The sequence below is a fragment of the Electrophorus electricus genome, chromosome 26 (genome assembly GCF_041902795.1).
Source record: "Electrophorus electricus isolate QZ-2024a chromosome 26, ASM4190279v1, whole genome shotgun sequence".
In the NCBI taxonomy this organism is placed as follows: Eukaryota; Metazoa; Chordata; class Actinopteri; order Gymnotiformes; family Gymnotidae; genus Electrophorus; species Electrophorus electricus.
Window position 1 is genome coordinate 8,308,976 of NC_137522.1, and position 19,615 is coordinate 8,328,590.

A 19,615-nucleotide genomic window follows, 5' to 3' on the forward strand; every position below is an offset into this window, starting at 1 on the left:
AGGCATCCTGCCCTACACCATTTCGAGTTCTTCTTCTCTGATGCGGATTTCTGCGCCAGGCCTGGGGTTTCCAAGCCCTGCACGGGACCAGAGCTGAAAACCTGACTTACGGGACGAATGGAATCAGATGATCCAAACATGAGAAACAGTGGAGGGCTTCCCCCCTCCCCCCGCACTTGTCACAAGAGCCACAGAGTGATTCTGGGAGGCTGAGGACCGATCCCTTACCACAGTGATTTCTTCCTTCCCCTTAGAAAGTTCTCCAGGATGATGCCAGCCACCGTGCGGCCCTTGCCAACCCCGGCTCCGTCCCCGATGAGGAAGCCCGCTCTCTGATTGTTCTGCAGGATCACCTCGTGTTGCTGTGGAACAAAGGGCCAGCGCGTTAGCCGTGAGCTGAACTCCGGATCAGTAATTGGAAGGTGAGCGCGAAACTTTACTGGCCTATATTTACGTGTGTGGGCACCCGAATCACTTAAGAGTCGCGTCATTACTAAGGATGCGTACAGTCAGGCTTCTTAACATGCGTGAGAAATTCTCCTGAATTCAGTGCAGAATGTTTATCGAGCTATTGAGCTGACGACACTGTTAAATGTTTAAATCCTCAGCTCGTGGGCAGCTGAGCTGCTCTGTGCTGAACAAGACCTACACTGCCTGTCCTGGGACTACAGGAAAATACTCTACGGCATTACATGGGCCCAGAGTATCTTCATGGCAAGTAAATTAGCCTTCAACTCTGAAAAAATGAGTGTGTAAAATAATTTATAAATAATAAATTGCTAGAACTTTAAACCTTTACAGACACACACACACACACACACACACACACAGAAACAGTAAAAACGTAAATGACTCACAGCGTGCGCATAACAGAGATGTAAAGGGCCAAACTTGGCAGATGCCAAGGGGCGTGTACACACCTGACAGGCATAGATAATGGCCTCCAGCTGCAGAGCAGAGAGCAGGCTGTTGTCAACGATGGATTTGGGGATGGAAAGCGTGTAAGTGACGTCAGGAGGGGGGACACTGGAGAGTGTGTTGGTCTCCACCACACGGTCAGGGTGGGAGTTTCCAATAGTGGCTGGAGGAAAGCCACAAAGGAGAAGAGAATGTGTTTTCCACTTAATGCTAGAGAGTCATGCTAGAGCTGGAAGTGTGAATGACCAGGAAAGACGAGGTCGGAGCCTACATTTGGAAGGTTTGTAGTCAGCATAAGTGTCCACGTGCCCCAGCTCCTCGGTCTCCTCTTCCTCGACCTCCTCCTCCTCCTCTGGCTGTGTGGGGTGTCTCTTGAATTACACACATATACACGTCAGCTTGATATAGAGGCAAACAACCCAGGAGATACTTCCATAACCATACGATCAAACTAAAACAGACAGCAACAATGAAAACAACGCAAATGAAAACTTAGAAATATAGTTAACATCTGTGATGATTTACATTTTAAACTGAATAATTAAATTATTACCTGTCCAAGTTTCACAATAAATAAATAAATAGATGCAAAAATAAACAAATAAATGTGTAAATAAACAAATGCATAAACAAACAAACAAACAAACAAACAAAGTACCTGAAGGCCTCTCAGAGACGGGATTATGGCAGCAATATCATCTAAACTGCTAAAGCCCTGAAATCGGTTGGAAATAGGCTGAAGACAAAAAACAAAAGCAAATTCAAGGATCTACTGGCAGAAAAAACCATGTGGTTTTATAGGAAGTGTGGATGGTACATTTCCTTGTGTTTTCTGTGGAAACACAAATTCTTGAAAATGTCAAAGGGTATGAGTAGAACAAACCGCATGTCCGTGGGCATGCACGTAGGTTTAGGGCTGGGGCTTAGAACGAGTGTCACCTCTTGTGGTTCTGCTGGTGTGTTGATGTCCCATAAGGTAGGTACAGTTGCCAGGCTGTCAGGAAGCAACGCTGATGTGCCTGCATACTCCGACAGAGAGTCAGCGGGAGATGAGGAAAAGAGTGAGTTGTTGGACAAATCTTCTATACATGAAAGATCCTGAGAGAAAGAGAGAGAGAGAGAGAGAGAGAGAGAGAGAGAGAGAGAGAGAGAGAGAGAGAACAAATGTGTTAACATTTTAAAAAGGCTCTTTCAAGGCCTTTTGATTGGATTAAAAATACAATCAAAATGATTGTATCATTGTCTGCATAATTACTAAACTGGCCAGAATACATGATCAGTAGCATGGCAATAAATGGACACAACACACAGGCAAATGGGCATTCACTTATGACATAGCCATCCAACCATTCTGCTCTGACTCATCTGTGTCCTGCACGGTAAGAACAGCTGTGATGCAGCAGACTCTTCACGTTACGGACAAAGTGACAGACATTAACAAACAATGTCACCATTTAACAATGCTTTCTCAGCCTACTAGCAGCTAGTAGCTGCAAAGAGGTGTTCCCCAGTACCACTGTTCCCTATTCACTGACTTCTTGACAAGTTTACAAAGGCATTAGATGCGTCCCAAACACACTCTAAAAAGGAATGTGAAATGTTCAGGCAAGGTCATAGTACTTAAATAGAAAGAGTTAAAATCAGGCACATCTCTAGCTTTAGACTGTTGTCAGAGTACAGGAATCCACAGACACAAGAGAACAAAAGGGGAGTATAATCTCTATACTGGCAAACTGACAACGGACTTGCAATGCAGAGTGGAGGTCCTCCACACACACGGACAGGCAAGGAACAATAAGCCCACATAATAATAAACATCAAAGTAATACATCATACAATGTTTAGCTGAGGGGGAGGGTTATTGGACAAAACGTACAGCTAATTTTAGACTAAGAGACTGTGAGTGTGTGCACATATTCTCTGTGATCTCATACCCGTTCAGTGGAATAGCAACGCTGAACTGAGCCCTGGAGGGGGCTCGGACAAGACAACGTCCCTGGAAGCCGCCTGGCGGTTCGCGGCTAGACCACCGATCTCTGCGGCTCCGGGGAGGAGTGAACGTTAACCCTGGAGCGAAACCAGCGCCTCCTAGTCTGGTCCTAACGACTGTGGGAAAGCTGAGGACAGAGCGGAGCTGAACATTCCCAGAAGGAGTCTGCGCAGCTGAGACAGCTCTCCTTCAGCGAGGTGAGTAACAAACTCACAGCGCACGCTCTGTCCTGGCAGCCTCGCTTGAGGCAACTCTGACTCAGACTCGTGCAACGTGGGTGCTCCTGTTGCATGGGTGGACAGTTTTCAACGGACGCTTTCAAGGGATGTGCGTGCGTGTGGGCGTGTGTGCTCGCACGAGAGTGTTTGCGTGCAAGCATGTGTGCAATACAAACAAACAAATAAAAACAAACCAACATCAATCATTGTGGCGTTGCAGCTGTACAACAATCTAATTCATTCAGCGACAAAATAATACAAAATACATCAAATGACGATGTCCTTTTTCCCACCCCTGCAAGTGCTGTATGGAGTTCATGGGACAAACGCTCCATGGCAAGAATCTCCGAGCATCTGAAGAGCACCCTGCAGGCTGACCCTGGACCAGCTGCAGAAGCAGCCTGGTTCAGACAGGTTCAGCTCAGGGAGCACCTCCAGCAGACAGGCCTCATGAAGCTGTGAGCTGTGACAGGTATGTTCGTTTGGTCGGAGGTTTAACGAGTCCTCTATGCTCGCATACGTTCCTCTTCCACTTCACATCGTCTGGCCGCTTACTGCTTAGATAAGCACTCTACACTTCCCAGCATTGGGCTGAGAAACCACATCTGTGGCCATATATAGACCTCCTTTACACAATCCATTGGGGACATGATATAATCGCCGGCTGAGTTTTGCTCACTGACCAGCACTGAAACAGTACCATGCTGTACTGACCCATTTTCATGGCCAGCTGCTGTTGTGGAGTAATCCTTACCTCTGTGGCTGTGTTACAGCAATGGATAAAGACACTGCAATCACAAATGTTTTGCTCAGACAACCAGTGATGGGCTCTAGATGAGTAACAACCCAGAAGATGCTACAAGGTGTTAAGAGAACCTGTCAGGTGACATCCTAAACATTGCCTTTCCAGAGTTATGCTTAGCTTTTCAAGTGATAAAAAGTGCTCTCAGTCAGGCTAAACACAAAACAAAGTCCTTCAGGTCAAGAGGAAGGGCTCATTTGGACGGATTATGCACAGCTATGATAACAATGGCAGCGCTATGTCTTGTGATAAGGAAATGAGGGCTAGCATGACACTTAAAACAAAACACAGCAGGTTAACTCTTTAGCTACTGATTTTACATGACTTGATTGTGCTGTTGAATGTCAGGCATGGCACTGTGCAGTGCCTCAGACGCTTAGCTAGCACAAGGGAATCCCCCAGAATTCCAGAAAAGTGGGAACTGCCACCTCCACACATCTAAGCTTTATTTCAGTTGTGAACAGAAAATATTCCAACATATAATTGGCCAACACATACACCCATCAAACATGCAGTTATGTTTTGACTGTGTGTGTGTGTGTATGTGTGTGTGTGTGTGTGTGTGTGTGTGTGTGTGTGTTCTGTTTCTCTGGAAACTGTATAATTTATTACAATTTTGAATCTCTCTCTCTCTCTCTCTCTCTCACACACACACACACACACACATCTATCTATCTATCTATCTATCTATCTATCTATCTATATCTATATATCTATAAACATACACACACACACACACACACACACACACACACACACACACACACACACACACACACACCATGTGTGTATTAAAGATAAATAAATTAAAAACCAAATAAATGCACATGTAATTGTACAGCTATCCTATGATCTGAAATGCATGTATATTCTATGATAAACAGAAAAACTAAACTATTGGGCAGACCACAAACTGCTGATGTAGGAAAGGTTCTTCAGTGTGTTTGCATAAACACAGCTGTGCATTTACAAACATGTGCATACACATCGGGACATCAAGGCTGCCAAAGTTCAGTGCATGTCTTAACTTCACCATGACAATGATCACTTCCAAGGAATTGAACTGGCTCTGCATGGGCGACAACGCTCCACAGAAACCTTACGTTTTATGGCTCACGATAACACCCGTGGGTGCTTTAATCTTTTTTTGTTTGTTTCACTTAAAACTTTAGGAAGTATAACAATTTGTGAGTTTTAACAGCTATTTAACCTTTGCTTCTTGATTCCCCCCCCCCACAACCCGTCTTGTCAAGCAGCTTTTAAAAGCTACATAATCTTCAGGCTTGTCAAACTGAACCCAGCATGAAAATCCGGCCCATCAGACAGACGGTGATAAGCACAGCTACCTGGTGACTGCATCCCAGCATTCCTGCACTGCTTTTTGGGCTGAAAAAACAAAACCCTTTAGGTCTTTTCAAGTCTTGGCTGTGGTCCTAGGCAACGCCAGCGTGTTCGATGTCTGCTGAGGTGGCTCTGTTTGTCTTGGGCTTGGCTGCGACCTCAAGAGGGCAAGGGAAGAGCGTCCCAGAGGCCCTCGGCGCAAACACTGAGCTGGCTGAGGCATTAAAAGGTCAAAGGTGGCAGGCCGTGCCAGGTGGCACCGGGAGGGCTTTTCTTACAGTAAGCCTGCCCTGAGCGACCGCAATGAAAGAAACAAAAAAAACAACACAAAAAACAGGAAAGGAGAATGACATGCATGAGGAGCAATGATGCAGGCAGCACTAGCAGGAAGATGAGTTAAAGTCCATGAGGTGTGTACATGCACGCTGCTCGTGCGTGTACAGCCGGGGGGGGCCTGAGGCAGCCATCAATACCACCTCCTGTGAAGCACTGCTTTAATATTACAGCGACGTGTCAGGTTACACCACACTGCCTGACACTTGCAGAGAGTGACGGGAAAACAGCACCGGTGTGGCCGTCATCGCTCTGTCACGCCAGAGCTTCCTGATGCAGAGCAACTTATCGCAACAGGTTTGCTCGAACGGCGACATAAAACAAAACAAAAAAACCCCACAAAACATCACTAAATATCAGAGTGAATGACCGGGGCAATGAATATGAGGAAAGAAAGAAAGAAAGAAAAAAAAGGAGAGAAGGAGAGAGAAACCAAAAGGAAAGAAAACAACAACAACAACAACAACAAAACAACAGTCTGCGTGCGTTTCACGCGGCACAGGTATCCGAATAAATGTGCTCCTCATAGCACCTTACATCACTGTCTTCCAGTAAGGCACGTGCCTTGCCTTAGCTTAGTGCCCAAAATAGCCCAGTTTGCATAGCACTCACGGACAGGCCACAATTCCTCTGTTTCTGGAGATTCCCTTATATTTACTCAGCCGCTTTGCCTGGTGCTCACCCCTCTGCTCCCGACCCCCCCCTCCCCCAACAAAAGAAGAAAAGGCACAGAGAATAATAAAAGATGGGGATCACACAGCATACGACATTGCAGTTACATTTTCAATCTCTTTTCCACCAGAAGAGGCTGTTCGTTACATGACCATGCCAAAACTGCAGCTACTAAGACTTGATCATGGCCCAACCTGCTTCCTGCGGTTCACAGGAACATAGGCCATAATCACAGTTATTAATGGTATTTAACCACACAATTAGCAGTCTAAACAGTACAACAGCTTATGCTTCCAATTCAAAAAGACATGAAGTTAAAATACTGACATTATGAGGCCGTGCCCACTGACAAAGGAGAGCGCAGGAAGTGACCCCGTCTGCCCCTTACTGGAATCCAGCATGGATTTAGATTTGACATGTTCATTACCAACAGGCATGGACTTGAAATCAATAACAGACATGAGCTGCAAAAATTCATGCCATTATAGCAGAATTCACCTTTGAAAATCACGCAGCTCAGCCGTATTTCTTATATTTATTTAAAATGAAAAGCTTATTTATCAAGAAAGGTAAGAGCGTAACAAAGGCATGGTAAACTCAACACTACAACGACAAGAAAGCATATTTTGTCACGTCAAGGAAATAACAGAAGATATCTGGAGAGACCAGAGCAATCGGCACCTTGCCAGTGACTGCCGAGAATAACATAGGAATATGACTTACACTTCCCAAAATGCCACCATGATTATCACACGGGCAATTATCTTTAAAAAAACCAAAAAAAACCAAACAAAAAACCCCACAACTGTTAAAATAGCCCAATACTGACTTAAGACTAAACTAAGAACAAAACCCAGCCAAGTGGCAGAAAGTAACAGCAGCAAGTAAACAGATGTACCTTGGGAGGTGGACGTCCCAGGTATGCATAAAACTTAGTCCAAAACTGCATGAGCGACATGGGTCCTGTGTCTCTCCGGGAACTCAATTCTGTTCACCCCGAGAAAACAGCACATCCATCCGTGTGCAGGAGAGAACGCCCAGCGCCCTCACAGCTGTGGCATTCCCAAGGAGCACGGCAGCAAATGGATGAGAGAACGAGAGGGAGAGAGAGACAGAGAGCGAGAGAGAGAGAGAGAGAGAGAGAGAGAGAGAGACACACACACTGGCCAACACAGCAATGCTTCAGTCCAAAAACCTCTCTCCCTCGCTCTCCCTCGCTCTCCCTCACTGGCGGGCGCACGCACTCACACGCTCGCACAACAGGTAGGAACCTGGCTCGTGTGGGAGACCTCTGGGTCCTTCCTACTGCCTCAAGTCCTACTGAACTTTCTACTCTCTTGCTAAAGGAGGACTGACAGGTATTTGCCTAGAATGTTCAGTCATATTGATTGTGGTTTAGTTCCTCAATGCTGAGGGTGGTGGAGAGGGAGGGCAGGGGAGGAGAGAGGGGGAGGAGGGGAGGAGCTTTCAGGAAATGATGCTTTTGTTGGTAAGTGACTAGAGTTCCTGGCAGTCAGGCCCTCTTTACTGTACATGGTGTAACTCAACCGCATTTGTAGTGTAAACAGCGCAGCGTGCAGGTTCTTCAGAGCACTGTGCAGAGCAGCTACACAGCCTGTTTAATGCTCACAGATCATGATTTAATGATGATTCTCCTTAGGCTAGTGGTTCCCTATTGAGCACGTTATTTCAGTCTCCCACACTAAGGGAATGATGTTTTCATTCATCACTTATGAATGGGAAACAATTGAGACAATTAGTTTTACGCAGCTTAAGCGACTAGGAGAGAGAAATTAATAGTTGCAGGGAGGACTACAGAGAACAGATCAGACGTTCTCTGAGCAAACACGGTGCGTTAAGATTATTATTTATTATTTCAGGAGCGGAAATTCATGCTGCATGTTGCGCGGTTTAAAAATGCAGGCTAAAACGTAACAAAATAGCTGCAGACCTGCAGCTAATAAAGCCACCACAAACAAAAACAAGATTTTTCAAGCCTCAAGTCAGGACGTTCAGGACTATTCCACTTGCTATAGAATAGATTCCTTGCACAAAATCCACAGACTGAGAACTATAGGAATCTATACCTAATGACAACCAATTATATTTTAACTTTGTTTATGGTTTATCATCTGTAGACGACATCCGTAGGGAATATTTCTAGCCCTTTATATTTCAGAGGGGTAGGGTGTGAGCTAAGCTTTACTAGACAAATTAGACATCTAAAATATTATGTATAAAAGATCAGATTATCATCTACTGTATTATACACTCACCAGCCATTTTATTAGTTACACCTTTTAAACTGCTTGTTAACGCAAATATCTAATCAGCCAAATCACATGGCAGTAACTCAATGCACGTAATCCTGTAGATGCAGTCAAGACGACTTGAAGTTCCAACTGAGTAGCAGAATGGGGAACAAACGTGATTTAAGGGCCTTTGAACGTGCCATGGCTGTTGGTGCAAGACGGAGTGGTCAGAGTATGTCAGAAAGTGCTGATCTACAGGGCGTTTCACACACAACAGTCTCTAGGGTGTACAGAGAATGGTCTGGAAAAAGAAAGACTGGTTCACACTGACAGGCCACAGCAGCAGAAGTGGCACCGAGTGCCACTACTGTCAGCTAAGAACAGGCAACTGAGGCTACAATTCACATGGGCTCACCAAAACTGGACAAGAGAAGATTGGAAAAATGTTGCCTAGTCTAATGAGCCTTGATTTCTGCTGCAACTTTCAGACAGCAGGGTCAGAATCCCCAGAGAATTATGGGGGATATTTTCTTACCACACTTTGGGACCCTTTATACCAACCGAGCCCCTTGAGTGTTGATGCAGACCATGTCCATCCCTTTATGACCACAAAGAACCCACCTTGTGATGGCTCCTTCATGAAGTTCATGTCATGAAGTTCAAATCAAACTTGTTTCCTTGAACTGTCACCAAATCTCAGTCTAATAGAGCACCTCTGGGATGTGGTGGAACAGAAGACACACATAATGGATGTGCAGCCAACAAATCTGCAGCAACTGTGTGATATCATATGAACCAAAACCAGCTGGTTTTTCCCAGCACCTTGGTAGTTCTGAATTAAGGCAGTTCTAAAGGGGTCCAACATAGTACTAGCAAGCTGTACACACACACACACACACATATATATACATATACACACACACACACACACACACACACACACACACACACACACACAGACACAGACACAGACACACACACACACACACAGACACACACACACACACACACAACAATGTGGCCAAAAAAAAGGTCACACACTCTAATATTTCCTTGGACCGCTTTGATTACCACAAGCTTCTGCAATGTCACAACATTTATTTCTGTCCAGAGTTCATTAAATTTCCCCAAGATCTTGTATTGATGATGGGAGATTTGCATCACTGTGCAAAGTCTTCTCCAGCACATCCCAAAGATTCTCAATGGAGTTCACGTCTGGACTCTGTGGTGGCCAATCCATGTGTGAAAATGATGTCTGATGCTCCCTGAACCACTCTTTCACAATTTGAGCCTGATGAATCCTGGCATTGTCATCTTGGAATATGCCCGTGCCATCAGGGAAGAAAACAAATCCATTGATGGAATAACCTGGTCGTTCAGTATATTCAGGTAGTCAGCTGACCTCACATAACATTGCTGAACCTAGACCTGACCAACTGCAGCAACCCCAGATCATACCACTGCCCCCACAGACTTGTACCCATCATGCCTAGTGCCTACCGTAAATCACTCCAGCCGCCTCTCTTCTTACCCTGATGCGCCCATCACTCTGGAACAGGGTAAATCTGGACTCATCAGACCACATGACCTTCTTCCACTGCTCCAGAGTCCAATCTTTATTCTCCTTATTAAATTGAAACCGTTTTTGCTTCACTGACAAGTGGTTTTCTTAAGGCTACACAGCTGTATCCCTTGCGTTCCCTCCACATTGTGCGTGTGGAAATGCTCTTACTTTCACTATTAAACATATCCCTGAGTTCTACTGTTGTTTTTCTACGATTTGATTTCACCACACGTTTAAGTGATCCCCGATCACGATTATTCAAGATTTTTTCCGACCACATTCCTTCCTCGAAGATGATGTTTCTCCACTGTCCTTCCACTTTAATAATGCGTTGGACAGTTCTTAACCCGATTTGAGTAGTTTCAGCATCTCCTTAGATGTTTTCTCTACTTGATGCATGCCAATAATTTGACCCTTCTGAAACAGATCTTTTCCACGACCACAGGATGTGTTTTTCAACATGGTTGTTTAACAAATGAGAAGCCACTCACTACATCAGTTAGGGTTATATAACTTGTTGCCAGCTGAAACATAATCACCCATGCAGTAATTATCCAATGGGAGGCTCTTACCTATTTCCTTAGTTAAATTCAGGTGACCTTTTTGGCCAGGCAGTGTGTGTGTGTGTGTGTGTGTGTGTGTGTGTGTGTGTGTATATATATATATATATATATATATATATATATATATATATATATATATATATATATATAAATATAAATAACACACATACATTAACATACATACATTATCAACAAAGTCCTAGTCTAAATCTAGCTTTAATAGTTTTAATGCAGATAAAACTGAGAAACAGATCCATGCTAAAAACAATGCAATAATTGGGAGCCTCAGCTAAGTCACTAAAAAGGTCCACTGATCCGTGTCTACTAGAAAAGACTGCCTGTGCCCATCAGTACCTTATGACCGCTGGCCTGGGAGACAGAGAGGTGTCTTAAGTAGGGGCATGAATGAGTAATTTGGCAATAACAGGACATCAGAAAGGATGATTCAACCGCTGCAGGCCTGAGTTACTATTAATTAATTCCCTTTATCATTTGGGTTAACAAGGAGGAGGGTGTGTTACTGTTATTGCTATGCACCATATTTCCATTCTGTTTACTGAAAGTAATGTAATTATGCACGATTGTGTATGATGAGTGGTTGATTTTTGTTCCAGAATCTGTTATCTTTTATTGGGGATGCTTCGGTTGCCGAGATGTCCGGGGGCGTCGGCCAAACACGTTGGGTACTGGTGTTCACAAGGTATCAGAGAGGCAACTTCCTTGATAACGCATTAATGCCGAATCAACTTACACCTTACCGTGGCATGTGAAAAGTTTGAGGAACCTTTTAAATGAGGGTTTTCTGAGACCTGATGCAGCCAGGTCAGATCAAGATCTTTCCACAGAAGTTTAACCTATGATTTGTCTAGACAGTAAGGTTCCTCTGAAATTCTCTTTTTCATTTAGTGTAATCTCATTCCGTATTTGAATAAACACAAAACTTGCCCACATCTTAAGGTTTCTAGCTGATCTAAGGCACGTTGCAAAGGCCTGCTGCATAGATTTCTTTACAAAATTTCGCTCTTGCACTATGCATGTGTGTGTGTGTGTGTGTGTGTGCACGCGTGTGTGTGTGTGTAGCTAACACAAGCACCAAGGTCTCTGAGCTCTGCTCTTACTCTGTGGTTAAACTGCGGTTTCACATACACATCACTCTAGTTCAGGTAGGCTGTAGGCTCTTTTCTGCTCAGAAACTTTAGAAATCTCCATTATATTCTCCACATTGTAGCTATATGAATATGAGAAAGGGGGTGTTTGGTTAAATTAAACACTAATACAGCGCTTCTAGGCGAGACCTGGAGCCGTGTAGCGGTGACTACTATTTGGCTTGTCCATTATGCCCCTTCAAGCTTCAGATTCAGTTTTTGCTCTGCACAATCAGCAGTTACCTGCACTGCGAGAAAGAGAATTCTGATTCAGTTCATTTTTTTTTTTTGCCCCAACACATCCACATCATCAGCGTTTGAGTGTACACATCTGTGTAGGGCAGCATAAAACAGAGCCAAACATATAAGCTGAGTGATGCCTGAGGTTACGCCATCCGTTCAGATCTCCAGATCACCAGCCAGGCTGCGTGAGAAAGCTGCAGAGAGCGCTGCACCTTTATGGCCCATGTGTGCTCGCACGCCACACCGCCGGCTCCGACGCGGGGACCGCTCATCGACTTACTGCTGTAATAAGATTTCCTGAAATGATTTAATTCCTTCAAATGTGCCAATGTAAGAGTTCTCTCCTTGACCAAGTCAGAAAAGATGATGAAGCAAAATGAAAAAAGGAAAATGTGTCTATTGTTGCTGCTATAACGTGGATCAGAAGCCACGATGGCGTGTGAGAAGACAACAGCGCTTGGGTTTTCTGTTTTGACTTCGACTCTTCCCATGAACATCCTGCACACAACACCAACAACATATCACCACAACAACAATCTGTCCTGAACTAGGCAGTCCTGAACTTCACAGTCAATACAGGTTAAGAGTACGAATGAATAACACCACATTTTCACATGGCGAACCACGGATGATTCTGAGAAGGGGGAATAAGGTTGAATTTGCTTGTGCCTCCACATAGAGTGAGTGAATGAGTGAGTGAGTGAGAGAGTGTGTGTGTGTGTGTGTGTGTGTGTGTGTGTGTGTGTGTGTGTGTGTGTGTGTGTCTGTCTGTCTGTCTGTCTTATGTAGTGGGGCAGTGTGATCCCTCTGATGGTCAATGTGGTCAGTATTAGTCACAGGACAACTATGACCTCACTTCATGAACAGAGACCTCATGATGAACATTCTTCTACCCGCTGAGAAATCTGAAGCATGTAGTGACTATGCTGGACTAAGCCATTCTTAAAGGAAACTGAAGAAGTATTTTCTACAACCACCTAGAGAAATGTTTCATGCACAAATACATTTCTGTCTATTTGATAAAAAGATATTTAGAAAAGAGTTTGAGATTACTGCATTTGAGGGCTTGTTAAGTGCTCTCAGACTAGCTCTGCCCCGAATATCTGATGCCTTTTATTATTGATGTGCCAATGTACCACATTCATTATTTGATACTGACACCAGTAGGATCAGGGTGTTTATCATTCTGGTGCACAGGGGAGTCCAGCTACAGATATAAAGGGTGTGGTGGGGAGCATTTAAAGTGGTAAGTTGTGACTGCTTTGGAAAAATCCCAGGATGACGACTATTGAAGCATACACGTCGGAGGAAGCAAGAGAATGACAAAGAGATGCTAACCTTTGAACATCCATTCTGGTTGAACAGGAAGCAAGTGACCAGTGTGCTAACAGTCATCTAGACCATGCAGCAAAACAAAACCAGGACAACCTCCACAACAGTCTCAAGTAGAAAATGAAAGCCTAGAGCATGAAGCTACATTGTTTCGTCGTTAACCAAATCAAATACCGGCAAACTGCAGGTGTATTCGGCTTTTATGAGGGACTCAGGCACAGATTTAAACAACACCCTAACAGCAAAAGGTTTGCGGGGCATGGAGACATAAAGACAGAGAGAGCGAGCACGAGAGAGAGAGAGAAAACGAACAACCTCCAAACAGCTCCGCACAGTTGCACATGATTAAGTCCCTGCATGGAGAGGAGCACGCTCATTAGACCGTCTAGACAGGTGAATCTCCCCGTCTCTGTGGCGTTTGCAAGGGTGGCGGATTAAAGGAGCTCAGCTCCTCCCCTGGTCTGTGTCACTCCTCACACCCACTAAAAATCTGCATCCTACCTGAGGGACGCTGAAGTCGAGGTCTGAGAAAGAAGACTGGCTCCAGATGTCCATGGGCATCTCGGGAGAGCCGCTGGAATGGTGCTGCCTGGGACGTGAAGGAAACAAAGGACCATGTAAAGGATGTACAATGCAACTCGGAAAAGGTCGGATTAGAGACGGTGATGGAAAGGAGGAGTGACGAGAAGGGAAGGAGGAAAATGTTCCTCATCTTAAAAAGAAACACCATGATTAGTTTCTGATTAAAAACAATGCCAATTATACTGTGTCCCAATATCATCCTAGAAATTGGTGATCACATCAGATAGACCTAGAGTGAAATTAATTACACTATACATTACATTATTGTAACTATAATGTGTTGCCTGTTTGCAAAAAGGAGATTTAATCAGGATTTATTTATATTTAATTGACTGCACCATTAGACGAGCAATAAAGACAAAAAACTAATGTATCGATTTGATATATTAATTTATGCAACTTTAGAATTTTAATCTTATGTAGATCTTTCCATTGGTTATGTAGGCAAGAATTCCACACATTACAAAAGCTGCACTTATTACATTTTTATGCAACACCACTATCCTGAATGTCAGGACTGTCAAGATACATTATCTTAATTTTCTTTGAATGTATCAATCTATTCATTTCTTATTCATTTATTTTACTATGGTTACAACTAATGTGCAAACTGCCTCCTTACCATCCATTTCACCGGTGTATACATCACTGGTGTATACATCACTGGTGTAATGCATACCTTAAACTGGGGATTCATTTTCATGTTTTCTCAGATCTCACACATCAGACAATTGAAGAAATGAAAGCCTGACTCTTTCCCCAGGCTTACTGACATCAGTGGAGTAGTACAAATTCAAAACTAACATGTGTTGTGCTATAAAAAGTCTGTTATAGAGTGCTAAGCTTCAGCTTGTGTTACAGTTCTACTACAGCTCAGGGACTAGTCTCGGGTCTCCTTTATAAGTGACCAGTGAAACTTTACATCAGACACAAGCCTCACAAGTTCTGCCAAACACACTTCCCACAAACATCTGTTTTTAACCACGTTGCGTGAGCATAACATTCATCTGTTCACAGACTTGATTATCTTATTTCAATCATAATGTGTTAAAAGTACTCTGACTGAGACTGCTGAAAATGACTGACTGTCACAATGGCCAAAGAAATGAGACAAATCTACAGAAAACAGTAGGAATCCCGCGTATAAGGCTTTCAAAAGAAAGAGAGTAAAGGAGGGCATGGGAACCAAGCTCACTCCCTTTAGGACCGAGCGTGAGCGTCAGGTGAAGGCTCCACCTCTCCTAGGGCACGAGTACACTTCAGCCTGTGACGTGCACTGACTCTCGCAAGTGGTGCTCGCATCATGTGACAGTCACTTTCAGTTCTCTCATGCAGCCACTCCCAAGTGGGAAATCACCACATGTCATTGCAGGAAGTTTTATTCTTAATCCAGCTTCTATTGTTGTTCTTATGAGCCATTAAAATTCAAAAAAATAAATAAATAAATAAATAAATAAGCCCCCAAACCAACAACAAAAACAAAAAAGAAGCAAGCAAAAAAAACCAAAAATGAAGAATTTTCTACTGGAAGCCATCCCATAGCATAGGGGGGAGATTTCAAACCATCAAACCACTACACTGGGCTTTGTTTCCACCACAGCCACAGAGACCCCTACAGCAACCCACACCTGACACAAGTTGAGGAATAAGTCTATAACTGGGAGAAGATTAAAAAATGTACATACATGACACGAGCCAAACTAAGCGCTATTTATACCGCAGATGAATGGTGAGGATTTTATTAGTGTTACCTGACATCTCTATGTGATGTCACAGGGCCACAGGCTAGTTCATGTTCAGTGAGCATGACCACACATTACAGGTCAGGGACAAACAGATGGGTGTCACTAAAAAAAACCAAACAAACTAAACAAACCCTACATTTCCTAATGATAAAGGAACCTAGTCTGGCCTTTTCATAGAAAATACCCCACCCACTCCAGCTACAATATTATATTAGTGTTACTCTAACACTCTAATGTCCAACCAAGTTTCCACAATGTGACACAGCATGTCATCATACAGAAATTCATATAGACTGTGTAATATACACAACATACAAACTATGTCTTACAAGACAGAAACTACAAAAAAAAAAAAATCACTGCAGAGGGTTCAGGACTCGCCATTTCAAATACAAATACAATTAAATGATGGAAAACCCCATCTCCCCAGCTCCTGGTCACACCGCAGACCTGGCGATTGCTGGCTGTTCTGGAACAGTGGGCCTTTCCCAGAATGCTCTGCCTCTATAACCCCAGGCCATGTGCACTTCCCTTGCAAGGCAAGACCACAAGTTTCAAGTTCCTTGGGGCAAAACACCACGCTGCTTAAAGTAGGCTAATAACTCCTGTCAAATATTTTGACAAGGTGATCAACTGTAATGTACGTATTTTGTGTTAACTTCAGTAAGATCTTTGAAAATGGATGTTTTTCAAGGCATGCGACACAGAAGCAGGGAATGGCTGATCATAGAATAACTAGAAAAAAAACAAAAAAAACCAAAATGCAAATACAGGCTTGTAAGAATATAAAACATGGACAACCAGTCTGGTTTTACCTGTTCCACCTGCCCTAAACAAAAGGATTACTAGAATATTCTATAAAAGTCCCGGTATACTGTACCCAGTATACTCAATTACACTTTGCACACCTCCTATTCTGACAAGCAGAAAGAACTGATTTGATTTGGAACATCACACATTTTTTCCACAGCAGTATGTGACTAGACAGGATGTAGCATTTGGAGTGATGCTAGCATGAGCCACAAATTGTCCTTCATCCTACAACTGAGGTTGCAATTTTACTGGCCTGAAGAACAAAGCAACCCTTACACACACATCCAGCTCACATGCTCAGTCTGTGTCAATTTGCTTAAGATGATCTCTTCTCTGACCCCATAAATATTCAACACTTTCTCCTGAGTAAAGGCAAGTGTAAACAAGGCAGACTGAGCAAGTTAATTCAGATCCTTGATTCAATTTTCCACAATCACAGAGTACAGATTTTTTTTTTAAAGACACGTCAATGTGCAAAAATTCAAGCTGTTTTAAATGTGCAACAGCAACGTCTTTGGATTACGACGGAATTATCATGTATTAATTCTTTAAGTTATATAGATCAGAAGCTTGTGTAAAAAATTCTAGATGATCTATTTTCTCGTCTTATATATACATTTTTCAGGTAACAGTAGAATATGATCAAATCAAAATTTTTTGCTTAGACAAATAAGCATGAAGCAGAATTCACTCCTGAGAGTCAAGCTTTTGTTTCAGTCCAGGTGGAAAATAACACCAATCACATTCACAATAGTACGGTTTCACAGTGGATGTAGAGGTAAAATTGAGACCAAACACATCAAAGCCTACTCACATACGCAAAGAACTGGGAAACATTTCCACCCACTTTTTAAATTAATGCAATAATGAGTGTTTCAGTGTTCATCATCTGAGGAAGTCAATAATTTTGGCCAACCAAAGTGTTTTTTTTTTTTTCCAACTGCAGTATCACTTTTAGTCACACAATTCTTCAAGTATTTTCATGCAGTTCTTTTGCACTGCAAAGGCTGTGATGCTCATCCTAATTTCATCCTTCTCTGAAAGTCTGCAACCTTGCAGCATTTTTCTCTGCTGTAATAGGGGATATATTAGTCAGGTTAGTTCACCAGTCTCTTACAAAATTAAATTAATCAGTTATGTCAGAAGACTTACAGGCAAATTAGAGGAGTTTTCCCAATATTGTTTGGTAAGGTGAAGGAAATATAGATGACAGCCCAAAGGTGACAATAATTGTTCTGGTACTTACTGGCTGACAGGTTGCCCAGACCAACAAAAGCTGTACGCTTGCTGTGGGAAACTCCAAGGTGCGGAGGGATACATCGGCGTCTGAAAGAGACCACATGCTGGAATGCAATGGAGGGCAATACAAACATCACTGTGCTGAAGGGTCGATCCGTCAAACAACACATAACTGAACCTGTTTCACTGGACACAAGTGCCTCGCTATGAAATGCAAATCCCCAACAACTGGGGGGAAAAGGCGCAGGCAAAACAGTTTCGCATAAATGTTACATCTAATTCCACTGGTGCAGAACCTGCTATAACACTGCGCATTGTAAAAACACCACTGTGCTCCAAAATAACTTTGGTATTTACCATGTTTCTTTCCCAGAGAAGACAACGAGACCTGAGCAGGAGTGTTACCATATTTCAGTTGTGTTTCAGAAGAGAACACATTCATATTAAATTAGACGCAGTTATCAGTACATGTGAGATCACATCATCACACCATTACCCGCACACACATCAGCAAACCTGGTTGTGCCTGGTTGTGATTTCAGCAATCGGAGTCAAAATGCCTAAATTTGTGTAATGAGATGCATTAAAAGATTTACTCAATTTAAATAATTTTGCCTTCATCTTAATTTGATTAAAATAATTTTGCATTCCACTTTAAATAAACAAGGAAGCCCAATATCACGGTAACAGTTTACTAGCAATGTAAACTTCCCCTAGGGCTGCAAAAGTTCTTTTGAAATTGACAGAAGTGACATGACCGGTCAAGCAGGTGATGCACAACATTACCTCCATAGTGGACGAGACCAGGCCAAACATTCCAGTCTCCAGTGGCGGTCCCTCCGGATACGGATAGCTCTGCCCATCCATGGAAGGCGAAGCAGAGAGGGAAGGCATCAGGCATAGAGCATGATGGCCAATACCAGCGAGGCACGCGTGGTGGCTCAGCGCCTCATGCTTGCCATGTCCTGAACACACAAACAAGACACAAGAACTATCAACAAGAACAGTGAAGTGGTACTTTACTTTACTTGGCTGAAGTGGAGTCGCTTAGTCTTCTGTTCTTTTAATTTATGTGCAGGGGATTAGACCTTCACCACTAAAAGGATCAAGTGCTACTACACAGTGAATGTCAGATTTGCGAAAACCTGGTCACTCATTATGAAAGTGGCAAAACTTTAGCCTGGAGAACCAGGGAAGGAGGCAACTAAACATCTGACACCTTGGGCATTAAGACCTGTATTATATTTCACTCAGTGTGCAGTGCCTGGAAGCTTGAAGCAAAGGAAGAGACACCTTCAAGGAAATTTCACATAATTACAGACACTCATCAAATTACACACAACAAGCACCCACCCACACAGATCAGGGCTTTGTGCAGCCCAAGTTAGGTTTCCTTTGACATGATGTGTGATTGTGTACTGAGGACTTCTATTAAACATGAAGAAAGAATAGTTAATTTGAAGAAGCACATCAACACCCTGTAGTTTCTGTGATAGCTGAATTTGTTCCATATTCCTGACGTCAGAATGTTTCACTTCTATAAGAATAATTTACTGAATGTAACCTTTTAAATTAAAACTAAGCTAAAATAATTGTTTTAAATTAATCATTAGTCAACAGAGGTATACATTTTAATTATAGAACAACTGTCCATATTTATAGAGTACTTTTCATTTTAGTACAAACTCCTGAAGTATAAAAAACAAAATAAAATTAATAAATACTGTTCACATACATTTAAAATCATTAACTTAAACAAAAACATTTATTTATTTACTCTCTTCCAAAATCCCCAGTACAGCTCAGGGCTGAACATGGTAGTGGAGGGCTTAAAAGAGTGTTTCCCCAGTTCTCCTTCAGCAG

General features: G+C 42.9%; 1 protein-coding gene across 6 annotated transcripts in view; it reads right to left on the minus strand.

Annotated features, from left to right (window-relative positions):
• sbno2b (strawberry notch homolog 2b) overlaps nucleotides 1-19,615 on the minus strand; it is a 44,431-nt gene that overhangs the window by 14,315 nt on the left and 10,501 nt on the right. Inside the window, exons 2-9 of one of the 6 annotated variants that reach the window (XM_081708234.1) lie at nucleotides 18,539-18,717; nucleotides 17,760-17,839; nucleotides 13,875-13,962; nucleotides 1,858-2,000; nucleotides 1,577-1,654; nucleotides 1,190-1,289; nucleotides 921-1,081; nucleotides 229-362 (exon numbers count right to left, since the gene is read on the minus strand). In XM_081708234.1, coding sequence (XP_081564360.1) covers nucleotides 229-362; nucleotides 921-1,081; nucleotides 1,190-1,289; nucleotides 1,577-1,654; nucleotides 1,858-2,000; nucleotides 13,875-13,962; nucleotides 17,760-17,839; nucleotides 18,539-18,653 — 899 coding nt within the window. In that variant the 5' untranslated portion in view covers nucleotides 18,654-18,717. Of the gene's footprint in view, nucleotides 1-228; nucleotides 363-920; nucleotides 1,082-1,189; nucleotides 1,290-1,576; nucleotides 1,655-1,857; nucleotides 2,017-5,274; nucleotides 7,146-7,172; nucleotides 10,687-13,874; nucleotides 13,963-17,759; nucleotides 17,840-18,538; nucleotides 18,718-19,615 lie in introns of those variants that run through there. The other 5 variants (XM_027008151.3, XM_081708235.1, XM_081708236.1 and 2 more) reach the window with 5 other exon arrangements.